Source organism: Chelon labrosus (genome assembly GCF_963514085.1).
Source record: "Chelon labrosus genome assembly, chromosome: 19".
Lineage (NCBI taxonomy): Eukaryota > Metazoa > Chordata > Actinopteri > Mugiliformes > Mugilidae > Chelon > Chelon labrosus.
The window spans coordinates 14634308-14647504 of NC_140352.1; the positions used below are offsets into that span (position 1 = coordinate 14634308).

The window sequence follows — 13197 nt, forward strand, 5'->3', positions numbered from 1 at the left end:
CAAACGCAGAGTTGTTTTAAAGGTTTGCTAAAGTCGGTGTACTGCTACAAATTTTGGAATTACAAGGTCAAAATCTTATTACCCCAATCCGAGACGATATTTTGAACCTCTCTGTAGTCTTTTGTCACATATCTGTAGTCGTCTTGCGTGTCTCTGTAGAAGTTTAACCACTTTTTATCGTTGTTTTGAATATTTTTGCTTCTCTTATATAGTAGTATCATTAATGACCAAGCCCTGTGATAGACTGGCGACCTGCCCAGGGTGTACCCCGCCTCTCGCCCGATGACAGCTGGGATAGGCTCAAGCAGACCCCACGACCCTTAACAGGAATAAGCAGTTATAGAAGATGAATGAATGAATGAATGAATGAATGAATTAATGAATGAATGAATGAATGACCACAGTCCAGTTGCTTCCTCACAGGGAGGCACTGTAGAGTCTTATGACCTGAGGGACAAACGACCTCCTCAACCTGTCCGTGGAGCAGGACAGTTTTCCAACGACACATCTGTGAAATATGTCAGCATTTATATTAAGCTTGGTTCCCATTTAATCCTTAACCAAATAACTTAAGTTATTTTGCAGAACTACTCACATTCTCTTCAACTAAAACTAAGGCTATGAAAGTGGTCAACGTAACACCTGCTAAACATCTATAGAACATGCTACCTTCACCACTGTGGGCATGTTAGCACCCTGATGTTAGCGTTGGACCCTGGCAGCCCCTAACATGGCAGTGAACAGATTGATTTCATGTAAAATGAAAGCGGTGGAGTAAAACCTACAATATTTGTATCTGAAATGTAGTTGAGTTAAAGTGGAAATACTCAAGTGTAGTATAACCACCTCAGTTCACTCAAAATGTGTAAATGTGCTTCACCATATTGAATAGGACAGTTTGATCCATTACCTTGGAATATGGCCTTAGATACAGTTGACGTCACGAGAATTAGAGTTGGGTTCAGAGCCAGTGGGTGAAATGATAAAAATGTTCAGTGAGAACCTGTCCTTGTGCCTAACCCCAGGTTAATGGTAAGCTATTCAAATCACTGAAATAATCAAGAAATTACAAGTCTTATACATTACTATGAGTTTCAGAAAAGAAAAGTGACTTTAGCCAAGTGTCCGCTTGTTGCCTTGCCTCCTTTGCAATGATAAACACCTAAGTTTTGTCAGCGGCTTAAACAAGTTCTAGAAATCAGCAGCTGTACACAAGATAAGAGACTAATTCTGTAAGTAAAAGCAGCGCACGTTAATATTAACTTTATTTTTCTGAGAACAGGCACCACTGAAACCATTCCTGTTTTAAGACCCTGTTAATATTTAGCAGCCCCCCTCTTCTTAGATTCACGCTTACTTTTTCTCTGGACGGATAAATCAAGTACAATCAACTGGATACAAAGGAGTTTAGTAAAGTGATCGTTTCTATTCCATGCTCTACCAGATCTCTCTTCCTTTCAAGAGAGAGCCAATTAGTGGTGATGAGCAACAGTTGTGCAGCCTGCGTGATGAGCTTTTTAAACCCAGCATGATGGTTGCGTTCATACTTGGCAACTGGAACAATGGGAGCTGTTGGGGCCTTGGTTGTTTGCATGCTGACTGTTTTGCTTGCCAAAGGTTTTGTATGTTCTTTAAATCTGTTGGAAGGTTATGGGGAGTAAACTAGCAATGGGGAAAATGTATGATTAGGGTTGTATGGATTCAGCCAATATCTATAGGGTGAATGAAGGCTTTGGCTTAACTAGGAAAGTTCCTGAAAAGTCATTAAGCTCTAGCAATTAAGTGATTATGTTGCACGAAAAGTTTCCATTTTTATTAAAAGAAAATGCACTGTCTGCAGGTTCTTATTTGCCAGGTGGTGGTAAAAATCTAAGACATGACCAGAAGAGCGAGCAGGAAGGTAAGGACATTGCTGACAAGCTCTTTAGGTGCTACTATCTAATGCTAACTCCATATCTTCTGTCTTCTAGATGAGGATTCTGGTGTCTTCTCATGGATCGGTGCACTGATCAACTCAATAGGGTCCTTTCTTTCGGATGCTGAAGAAGGTAAGCATCTTCTGTGAAACCTTTTTAGCAAAATGGCAAATCCTTGTGAAGCCTTTGTCATCACAATAGCCACATGGAAACATCCATTTTTCTTTCAGTAAAACTGGAAAACAAACCCATTAAACTGATGCATCCGAAGAGCAAAGCCGAGAATCTAAAGTCTAAGAGTGATCTGGCGGCCAGCGACGTCCACGACCTGAACCTGAACGCCACGGCGGCCAGCGACGTCCAGGTCCCCAAGGCCACGGCGGCCACGGCGGCCACGGCGGCCAGCGACGTCCAGGTCCCCAAGGCCACGGCGGCCAGCGACGTCCAGGTCCCCAAGGCCACGGCGGCCACGGCGGCCACGGCGGCCAGCGACGTCCAGGTCCCCAAGGCCACGGCGGCCACGGCGGCCAGCGACGTCCAGGTCCCCAAGGCCACGGCGGCCACGGCGGCCAGCGACGTCCAGGTCCCCAAGGCCACGGCGGCCACGGCGGCCAGCGACGTCCAGGTCCCCAAGGCCACGGCGGCCACGGCGGCCAGCGACGTCCAGGTCCCCAAGGCCACGGCGGCCACGGCGGCCAGCGACGTCCAGGTCCCCAAGGCCACGGCGGCCACGGCGGCCAGCGACGTCCAGGTCCCCAAGGCCACGGCAGCCACGGCGGCCAGCGACGTCCAGGTCCCCAAGGCCACGGCAGCCAGCGACGTCCAGGTCCCCAAGGCCACGGCGGCCACGGCGGCCAGCGACGTCCAGGTCCCCAAGGCCACGGCGGCCACGGCGGCCAGCGACGTCCAGGTCCACAACCTCAACGCCACGGCAGCCAGCGATGCAGAATGGTTTTAAGAAACCACGCATGCCAGAAGTGCATCAAACATATTGGCATGTACCTGCTTTGAATAAAAGTCTTGACATACATTTGGTATTTGTGGTTTATTTATCTCAGAGCTAATGTAATTGAGGTAATTGTTTGACAGTCTGAACACAGAATATGGCTGTTGTCTAAAGTTTCTAAGGGGAAAATCATTCAAACGGCCAGCGTCGCATATGCGAGACCAGGATGGCATCTAAAGGCTACACACTGGCTGCAGCCTGGTCAAGTTGAGGCACCTTTAGACTTAAAACCTCGCACTGACTCAACTATGTCCATGTCATGGTCACATTGAGAGGAAGTAGAATGAAACTCCCATTTCTTCTTTTTGCATTTTGAAGCACTACTTACTAAGTAGTACTTAGAACCTTCTTAAGATCCAACAGTGCAAAATGTAAATTCTTGCAATTTTTCAACTGGTCTTAAAATTGTGATCAGGAGTGTATACACACACATACACACTGCCTGGCTAAAAAATAAAGTTGCCACCAAATAAAAAAGGTCAAGCACTCAAATATCTTGGATTACAGCACGCATTCACTGTGCCATTGTTTCGATAAGTTTCTGCAGTGTCACAAGATTTATTTCCATCCAGTGTTGCATTCATTTTTCACCAAGATCTTGTATTGATGATGGGAGAGTCCGACCACTGCACAAAGCCTTCTCCAGCACATCCCAAAGATTCTCAATGGGGTTAAGGTCTGGACTCTGTGGTGGCCAATCCATGTCTGACAATGATGTCTCATGCTCCCTGAACCACTCTTTCACAATTTGAGCCCCATGAATCCTGGCATTGTCAACTTGGAATATACCCGTGTCATCAGGGAAGAAAAAATCCATTGATGGAATAACCTGGTCATTCAGTATATTCAGGTAGTCAGCTGACCTCATTCTTTGGGCACATAATGTTGCTGAACCTAGACCTGAGCAACTGCAGCAACCCCAGATCATAGCACTGCCCCCACAGGCTTGTACAGTAGACACTAGGCATGATGGGTGCATCACTTCATCTGCCTCTCTTCTTACCCTGATGCCCCCATCACTCTGGAACAGGGTAAATCTGGACTCATCAGACCACATGACCTTCTTCCATTGCTCCAGAGTCCAATCTTTGTGCTCCCTAGCAAATTGAAGCCTTTTTTTCGGGTTAGCCTCACTGATGAGTGGTTTTCTTAAGGTTTACAGCTGTTCAGTCCCAATCCCTTGAGTTACCTTCACATTGCATGTGTGGAAATGCTCTTACTTTCACCATTAAACATAGTCCTGAACTCTACTGTTGTTTTTCTTCTATTTGATTTAACCAAATGTTTAAGTGATCACCAATCACGATGAGTCAGGAATTATTTTCCCATCAATATTAACTTTACTTTTCTGAGACCAGGCACCACTGAAACCATTCCTGTTTTAAGACCCTGTTAATAGTTTGCAGCCGTCCTCTTCTTAGATTCACGCTTATTTTTTGTCGGGACGGATAAATCAAGTACAATCAACTGGATACAAAGGAGTTTAGTAAAGTGATCGTTTCTATTCCATGCTCTACCAGATCTCTCTTCCTTTCAAGAGAGAGCCAATTAGTGGTGATGAGCAACAGTTGTGCAGCATGCATGATGAGCTTTTTAAACCCAGCATGATGGTTGCATTCATACTTGGCAACTGGAACAATGGGAGCTGTTGGAGCCTTGGTTGTTTGCATGCTGACTGTTTTGCTTGCCAAAGGTTTTGTATGTTCTTTAAATCTGTTGGAAGGTTATGGGGAGTGAACTAGAAATGAGGCAAATGTACGATTAGGGTTGTATGGATTCAGCCAATATCTTTGGGGTGAATGAAAGCTTTGGCTTAAGTAGGAAAGTTCCTGAAAAGTCATTAAGCTCTAGAAATTAAGTGATATGTTGGACAAAAAGTTTTCTTTTTTTATTAAAAGAAAATGCACTGTCTGCAGGTTCTTATTTGCCAGGTGGTGATAAAAATCAAAGACATGACCCGAAGAGCATGCAGAAAGGTAAGGACATTGCTGACAAGCTCTTTAGGTGCTACTATTTAATGCTAACTCCATATCTTCTGTCTTCCAGACCTGGCCACTGGTATCGCCACATTGGCCGCTTCAGTGTTCACGTCAGTATGGTCCTGGTTTTCGGATGCTGAAGAAGGTGAGCATCTTCTGTGAAACCTTTTTAGCAAAATGGCAAATCCTTGTGAAGCCTTTGTCATCACACTGGCCGCATGGAAACGTCCGTTTTTCTTTCAGTAAAACTGGAAAAAATGAAGTGGATGAGATATGTTGCCCACATTAAACTGATGCATCTGAAGAACAAATCAGAGAATCCAAAGTCTAAGAGTGACCTGGCGGCCAGCGACGTCCACGGCCTCGACGCCACGGCGGCCAGCGACGTCCGCAACCTCGTCCACGGCCTCAACGCCACGGCGGCCAGCGACGTCCACAACCTCAACGCCATAGCGGCAGCGACGTAGAATGGTTTTAAGAAGCCACACATGCCAGAAGTGCATCAAACATATTGGCATGTACCTGCTTTGAATAAAAGTTTCGACATGTATTTGTGTTATTTATGTCAGAGCTAATGTAATTGAGGTAATTGTTTGGAAGTCTGAACATGGAATATTGCTGTTCTCTAAAGTTTCTAAGGGAAAACATTCAAACACATGATGTGGCAGGGGTATGAAAGTCCTTGCACATGCAGTATTTAGAAAGTTTAATGCTAACATGTTAAGTAGCCTTGTCTAAGGTGAGAAACCACTGATTACAAGAAATGATGTTCAAAGACAAAAGGATAGTCAAGTTTTATTTTCTACAAAAGATATGCAAGATGGTAAAACATCTTGCATACAAATATTTCAGCCTTCAAATTGTTTATTTATTTTTTTTTTTATAAAGGTAAGCATCTAGTTTCTAACATGTGCCAAGGTTACAACATGAATTAAGTACACATTTGGCACTTCATAATACCGTTTCTATTCTGTGCATATTGCTGTAAGTAATATGGTCCCCACTGATACTGTTATTACTCAGTGTCCTGTGTTCACCGGTAAACGCTTTCATTTCTTCAGTCATGTCCAAGCCACCTGCAGCATTTCCTCCACAGTCAGTAGTTTTTCTCTAGGTTTTCCGCTGGCTTCACCCCTCCTCATCTCCACGTTGTCTATCTTCTCCAAGTCTGCAAAAGTCACTGGTTTCACTCCTGCAAATGAGAGAATACAAATTGTTTTTTGGCATGTCGACCAAAATAAGATTTCAGAGAAGAACAATTGAAAGCGTTGCCAACATCTCAATCCCAGGGTGGTTTGGGAACTGTACTACTCAGGACAGGAAGGCTCTCCTGTTATAAAAGTCGCGTCGGCATAAACCGCCGTTTTTACTAACTGTGCATATGACAAACATCTTGAATCTTGTGCAACAGTCTTGAAATAAGGAAGTACAAGGACTTATTTAAATAGAAATTCGGTACGCTGCTGAACCAGAGTAAAGTAATACTTAACACACTGTTCACCCTTGTAAATTCAATCAAGATGACCATCCTTCCTTCCAGGCTCCACCACTCTTTATTCCTCGCCGCTGCCTTGAAAAGTACTGGAGGCATGTCTTCTACACACTATCCCTGGTGTTACACATTAAAATGGAACCAAATCTCACAATGCCTTTGTTTTGAGGTGGACGTGACCTTTTCAGGAGAATGGATCGTCTCTTCCACAACTGGACTCTTCGATTATTTAAGCTTTGTGGTGACTGGGGGATATTTTTCTCCCCTTGATGTGTGTCTGTTGTGGGTCGCTATTCATTTATACATTGTATTTCTGTAGAAACCACATAGCACTGCATTTTCTTTGTTGCTGGCTTCTTGTTGTATGACGTTTTAAAGCTCACTAAAAGGGATCTGAAATTAAAAGAAGTGTGCAATTAAGCAGTATTGTTGCAGACTCAGCAAACAGGTTTTCTGCAACAATATTCTTTTCAGTGGAAGTTGCCAGATAATGAAGGGATCTGTGTGTAATCCAAGTTAGAACTTGTAGTATTATTGTGTATAGGATTTAGGATTTTTTTTTATTCACATTATATCAATCCATTCTAATCTGTTTTTTAAAAAAAAGTGAATTTGAAAGAAATCCAAATCTTTTGTACACATGCACAAACGCAGAGTTGTTTTAAAGGTTTGCTAAAGTCGGTGTACTGCTACAAATTTTGGAATTACAAGGTCAAAATCTTATTACCCCAATCCGAGACGATATTTTGAACCTCTCTGTAGTCTTTTGTCACATATCTGTAGTCGTCTTGCGTGTCTCTGTAGAAGTTTAACCACTTTTTATCGTTGTTTTGAATATTTTTGCTTCTCTTATATAGTAGTATCATTAATGACCAAGCCCTGTGATAGACTGGCGACCTGCCCAGGGTGTACCCCGCCTCTCGCCCGATGACAGCTGGGATAGGCTCAAGCAGACCCCACGACCCTTAACAGGAATAAGCAGTTATAGAAGATGAATGAATGAATGAATGAATGAATGAATTAATGAATGAATGAATGAATGACCACAGTCCAGTTGCTTCCTCACAGGGAGGCACTGTAGAGTCTTATGACCTGAGGGACAAACGACCTCCTCAACCTGTCCGTGGAGCAGGACAGTTTTCCAACGACACATCTGTGAAATATGTCAGCATTTATATTAAGCTTGGTTCCCATTTAATCCTTAACCAAATAACTTAAGTTATTTTGCAGAACTACTCACATTCTCTTCAACTAAAACTAAGGCTATGAAAGTGGTCAACGTAACACCTGCTAAACATCTATAGAACATGCTACCTTCACCACTGTGGGCATGTTAGCACCCTGATGTTAGCGTTGGACCCTGGCAGCCCCTAACATGGCAGTGAACAGATTGATTTCATGTAAAATGAAAGCGGTGGAGTAAAACCTACAATATTTGTATCTGAAATGTAGTTGAGTTAAAGTGGAAATACTCAAGTGTAGTATAACCACCTCAGTTCACTCAAAATGTGTAAATGTGCTTCACCATATTGAATAGGACAGTTTGATCCATTACCTTGGAATATGGCCTTAGATACAGTTGACGTCACGAGAATTAGAGTTGGGTTCAGAGCCAGTGGGTGAAATGATAAAAATGTTCAGTGAGAACCTGTCCTTGTGCCTAACCCCAGGTTAATGGTAAGCTATTCAAATCACTGAAATAATCAAGAAATTACAAGTCTTATACATTACTATGAGTTTCAGAAAAGAAAAGTGACTTTAGCCAAGTGTCCGCTTGTTGCCTTGCCTCCTTTGCAATGATAAACACCTAAGTTTTGTCAGCGGCTTAAACAAGTTCTAGAAATCAGCAGCTGTACACAAGATAAGAGACTAATTCTGTAAGTAAAAGCAGCGCACGTTAATATTAACTTTATTTTTCTGAGAACAGGCACCACTGAAACCATTCCTGTTTTAAGACCCTGTTAATATTTAGCAGCCCCCCTCTTCTTAGATTCACGCTTACTTTTTCTCTGGACGGATAAATCAAGTACAATCAACTGGATACAAAGGAGTTTAATAAAGTGATCGTTTCTATTCCATGCTCTACCAGATCTCTCTTCCTTTCAAGAGAGAGCCAATTAGTGGTGATGAGCAACAGTTGTGCAGCCTGCGTGATGAGCTTTTTAAACCCAGCATGATGGTTGCGTTCATACTTGGCAACTGGAACAATGGGAGCTGTTGGGGCCTTGGTTGTTTGCATGCTGACTGTTTTGCTTGCCAAAGGTTTTGTATGTTCTTTAAATCTGTTGGAAGGTTATGGGGAGTAAACTAGCAATGGGGAAAATGTATGATTAGGGTTGTATGGATTCAGCCAATATCTATAGGGTGAATGAAGGCTTTGGCTTAACTAGGAAAGTTCCTGAAAAGTCATTAAGCTCTAGCAATTAAGTGATTATGTTGCACGAAAAGTTTCCATTTTTATTAAAAGAAAATGCACTGTCTGCAGGTTCTTATTTGCCAGGTGGTGGTAAAAATCTAAGACATGACCAGAAGAGCGAGCAGGAAGGTAAGGACATTGCTGACAAGCTCTTTAGGTGCTACTATCTAATGCTAACTCCATATCTTCTGTCTTCTAGATGAGGATTCTGGTGTCTTCTCATGGATCGGTGCACTGATCAACTCAATAGGGTCCTTTCTTTCGGATGCTGAAGAAGGTAAGCATCTTCTGTGAAACCTTTTTAGCAAAATGGCAAATCCTTGTGAAGCCTTTGTCATCACAATAGCCACATGGAAACATCCATTTTTCTTTCAGTAAAACTGGAAAACAAACCCATTAAACTGATGCATCCGAAGAGCAAAGCCGAGAATCTAAAGTCTAAGAGTGATCTGGCGGCCAGCGACGTCCACGACCTGAACCTGAACGCCACGGCGGCCAGCGACGTCCAGGTCCCCAAGGCCACGGCGGCCACGGCGGCCACGGCGGCCAGCGACGTCCAGGTCCCCAAGGCCACGGCGGCCAGCGACGTCCAGGTCCCCAAGGCCACGGCGGCCACGGCGGCCACGGCGGCCAGCGACGTCCAGGTCCCCAAGGCCACGGCGGCCACGGCGGCCAGCGACGTCCAGGTCCCCAAGGCCACGGCGGCCACGGCGGCCAGCGACGTCCAGGTCCCCAAGGCCACGGCGGCCACGGCGGCCAGCGACGTCCAGGTCCCCAAGGCCACGGCGGCCAGCGACGTCCAGGTCCCCAAGGCCACGGCGGCCACGGCGGCCAGCGACGTCCAGGTCCCCAAGGCCACGGCGGCCAGCGACGTCCAGGTCCCCAAGGCCACGGCGGCCACGGCGGCCAGCGACGTCCAGGTCCCCAAGGCCACGGCGGCCACGGCGGCCAGCGACGTCCAGGTCCCCAAGGCCACGGCGGCCAGCGACGTCCAGGTCCCCAAGGCCACGGCGGCCACGGCGGCCACGGCGGCCAGCGACGTCCAGGTCCCCAAGGCCACGGCGGCCACGGCGGCCACGGCGGCCAGCGACGTCCAGGTCCCCAAGGCCACGGCGGCCACGGCGGCCACGGCGGCCACGGCGGCCACGGCGGCCACGGCGGCCACGGCGGCCAGCGACGTCCAGGTCCCCAAGGCCACGGCGGCCACGGCGGCCACGGCGGCCACGGCGGCCACGGCGGCCACGGCGGCCACGGCGGCCACGGCGGCCAGCGACGTCCAGGTCCCCAAGGCCACGCCGGCCACGGCGGCCAGCGACGTCCAGGTCCCCAAGGCCACGGCGGCCACGGCGGCCAGCGACGTCCAGGTCCCCAAGGCCACGGCGGCCACGGCGGCCAGCGACGTCCAGGTCCCCAAGGCCACGGCGGCCACGGCGGCCAGCGACGTCCAGGTCCCCAAGGCCACGGCAGCCAGCGACATCCAGGTCCCCAAGGCCACGGCGGCCACGGCGGCCACGGCGGCCACGGCGGCCAGCGATGTCCAGGTCCCCAAGGCCACGGCGGCCAGCGACGTCCAGGTCCCCAAGGCCACGGCAGCCACGGCGGCCAACGACGTCCAGGTCCCCAAGGCCACGGCGGCCAGCGACGTCCAGGTCCCCAAGGCCACGGCGGCCAGCGACGTCCAGGTCCCCAAGGCCACGGCGGCCAGCGACGTCCAGGTCCACAACCTCAACGCCACGGCAGCCAGCGATGCAGAATGGTTTTAAGAAACCACGCATGCCAGAAGTGCATCAAACATATTGGCATGTACCTGCTTTGAATAAAAGTCTTGACATACATTTGGTATTTGTGGTTTATTTATCTCAGAGCTAATGTAATTGAGGTAATTGTTTGACAGTCTGAACACAGAATATGGCTGTTGTCTAAAGTTTCTAAGGGGAAAATCATTCAAACGGCCAGCGTCGCATATGCGAGACCAGGATGGCATCTAAAGGCTACACACCGGCTGCAGCCTGGTCAAGTTGAGGCACCTTTAGACTTAAAACCTCGCACTGACTCAACTATGTCCATGTCATGGTCACATTGAGAGGAAGTAGAATGAAACTCCCATTTCTTCTTTTTGCATTTTGAAGCACTACTTACTAAGTAGTACTTAGAACCTTAAGATCCAACAGTGCAAAATGTAAATTCTTGCAATTTTTCAACTGGTCTTAAAATTGTGATCAGGAGTGTATACACACACATACACACTGCCTGGCTAAAAAATAAAGTTGCCACCAAATAAAAAAGGTCAAGCACTCTAATATCTTGGATTACAGCACGCATTCACTGTGCCATTGTTTCGATAAGTTTCTGCAGTGTCACAAGATTTATTTCCATCCAGTGTTGCATTCATTTTTCACCAAGATCTTGTATTGATGATGGGAGAGTCTGACTACTGCACAAAGCCTTCTCCAGCACATCCCAAAGATTCTCAATGGGGTTAAGGTCTGGACTCTGGTGGCCAATCCATGTCTGACAATGATGTCTCATGCTCCCTGAACCACTCTTTCACAATTTGAGCCCCATGAATCCTGGCATTGTCAACTTGGAATATACCCGTGTCATCAGGGAAGAAAAAATCCATTGATGGAATAACCTGGTCATTCAGTATATTCAGGTAGTCAGCTGACCTCATTCTTTGGGCACATAATGTTGCTGAACCTAGACCTGAGCAACTGCAGCAACCCCAGATCATAGCACTGCCCCCACAGGCTTGTACAGTAGACACTAGGCATGATGGGTGCATCACTTCATCTGCCTCTCTTCTTACCCTGATGCCCCCATCACTCTGGAACAGGGTAAATCTGGACTCATCAGACCACATGACCTTCTTCCATTGCTCCAGAGTCCAATCTTTGTGCTCCCTAGCAAATTGAAGCCTTTTTTTCGGGTTAGCCTCACTGATGAGTGGTTTTCTTAAGGTTTACAGCTGTTCAGTCCCAATCCCTTGAGTTACCTTCACATTGCATGTGTGGAAATGCTCTTACTTTCACCATTAAACATAGTCCTGAACTCTACTGTTGTTTTTCTTCTATTTGATTTAACCAAATGTTTAAGTGATCACCAATCACGATGAGTCAGGAATTATTTTCCCATCAATATTAACTTTACTTTTCTGAGACCAGGCACCACTGAAACCATTCCTGTTTTAAGACCCTGTTAATAGTTTGCAGCCGTCCTCTTCTTAGATTCACGCTTATTTTTTGTCGGGACGGATAAATCAAGTACAATCAACTGGATACAAAGGAGTTTAGTAAAGTGATCGTTTCTATTCCATGCTCTACCAGATCTCTCTTCCTTTCAAGAGAGAGCCAATTAGTGGTGATGAGCAACAGTTGTGCAGCCTGCATGATGAGCTTTTTAAACCCAGCATGATGGTTGCATTCATACTTGGCAACTGGAACAATGGGAGCTGTTGGAGCCTTGGTTGTTTGCATGCTGACTGTTTTGCTTGCCAAAGGTTTTGTATGTTCTTTAAATCTGTTGGAAGGTTATGGGGAGTGAACTAGAAATGAGGCAAATGTACGATTAGGGTTGTATGGATTTAGTCAATATCTTTGGGGTGAATGAAAGCTTTGGCTTAAGTAGGAAAGTTCCTGAAAAGTCATTAAGCTCTAGAAATTAAGTGATATGTTGGACAAAAAGTTTTCTTTTTTTATTAAAAGAAAATGCACTGTCTGCAGGTTCTTATTTGCCAGGTGGTGATAAAAATCAAAGACATGACCCGAAGAGCATGCAGAAAGGTAAGGACATTGCTGACAAGCTCTTTAGGTGCTACTATTTAATGCTAACTCCATATCTTCTGTCTTCCAGACCTGGCCACTGGTATCGCCACATTGGCCGCTTCAGTGTTCACGTCAGTATGGTCCTGGTTTTCGGATGCTGAAGAAGGTGAGCATCTTCTGTGAAACCTTTTTAGCAAAATGGCAAATCCTTGTGAAGCCTTTGTCATCACACTGGCCGCATGGAAACGTCCGTTTTTCTTTCAGTAAAACTGGAAAAAATGAAGTGGATGAGATATGTTGCCCACATTAAACTGATGCATCTGAAGAACAAATCAGAGAATCCAAAGTCTAAGAGTGACCTGGCGGCCAGCGACGTCCACGGCCTCGACGCCACGGCGGCCAGCGACGTCCGCAACCTCGTCCACGGCCTCAACGCCACGGCGGCCAGCGACGTCCGCAACCTCGTCCACGACCTCAACGCCACGGCGGCCAGCGACGTCCACAACCTCAACGCCACAGCGGCAGCGACGTAGAATGGTTTTAAGAAGCCACACATGCCAGAAGTGCATCAAACATATTGGCATGTACCTGCTTTGAATAAAAGTTTCGACATGTATTTGTGTT

General features: G+C 46.4%; 4 protein-coding genes across 7 annotated transcripts; all 4 read left to right on the forward strand.

Moving 5' to 3' along the window:
• Positions 1–1510: 1510 nt before the first annotated feature.
• On the forward strand, positions 1511–2946 carry LOC311504615 (uncharacterized protein). Its single transcript, XM_084567811.1, has 5 exons — positions 1511–1617; positions 1841–1900; positions 1971–2048; positions 2147–2364; positions 2668–2946. The coding sequence occupies exons 1-5, from the start codon at positions 1563–1565 to the stop codon at positions 2872–2874; spliced, it is 618 nt and encodes a 205-aa protein (XP_084423937.1). The 5' UTR covers positions 1511–1562; the 3' UTR covers positions 2875–2946.
• A 1578-nt stretch (positions 2947–4524) lies between these two features.
• On the forward strand, positions 4525–5451 carry LOC311504657 (uncharacterized protein). The gene is made up of 4 exons (XM_084567877.1): positions 4525–4615; positions 4839–4898; positions 4969–5046; positions 5145–5451. The coding sequence occupies exons 1-4, from the start codon at positions 4561–4563 to the stop codon at positions 5366–5368; spliced, it is 417 nt and encodes a 138-aa protein (XP_084424003.1). The 5' UTR covers positions 4525–4560; the 3' UTR covers positions 5369–5451.
• A 3095-nt stretch (positions 5452–8546) lies between these two features.
• On the forward strand, positions 8547–10644 carry LOC311504773 (uncharacterized protein). Of its 4 annotated transcripts, none has more exons than XM_084568046.1 (6): positions 8547–8655; positions 8879–8938; positions 9009–9086; positions 9185–9906; positions 10351–10425; positions 10459–10644. In XM_084568046.1, the coding sequence occupies exons 1-6, from the start codon at positions 8601–8603 to the stop codon at positions 10570–10572; spliced, it is 1104 nt and encodes a 367-aa protein (XP_084424172.1). In that variant the 5' UTR covers positions 8547–8600; the 3' UTR covers positions 10573–10644. The 4 variants fall into 4 exon arrangements, with proteins under 4 accessions (XP_084424172.1, XP_084424174.1, XP_084424173.1 ...); XM_084568048.1 differs by having other exon boundaries at positions 9185–9687; positions 9772–9906; positions 10351–10644; XM_084568047.1 differs by having other exon boundaries at positions 9185–9369; positions 9403–9906; positions 10351–10644.
• A 1568-nt stretch (positions 10645–12212) lies between these two features.
• On the forward strand, positions 12213–13189 carry LOC311504379 (uncharacterized protein). The gene is made up of 4 exons (XM_084567415.1): positions 12213–12308; positions 12532–12591; positions 12662–12739; positions 12838–13189. The coding sequence occupies exons 1-4, from the start codon at positions 12254–12256 to the stop codon at positions 13104–13106; spliced, it is 462 nt and encodes a 153-aa protein (XP_084423541.1). The 5' UTR covers positions 12213–12253; the 3' UTR covers positions 13107–13189.
• Positions 13190–13197: the final 8 nt, after the last annotated feature.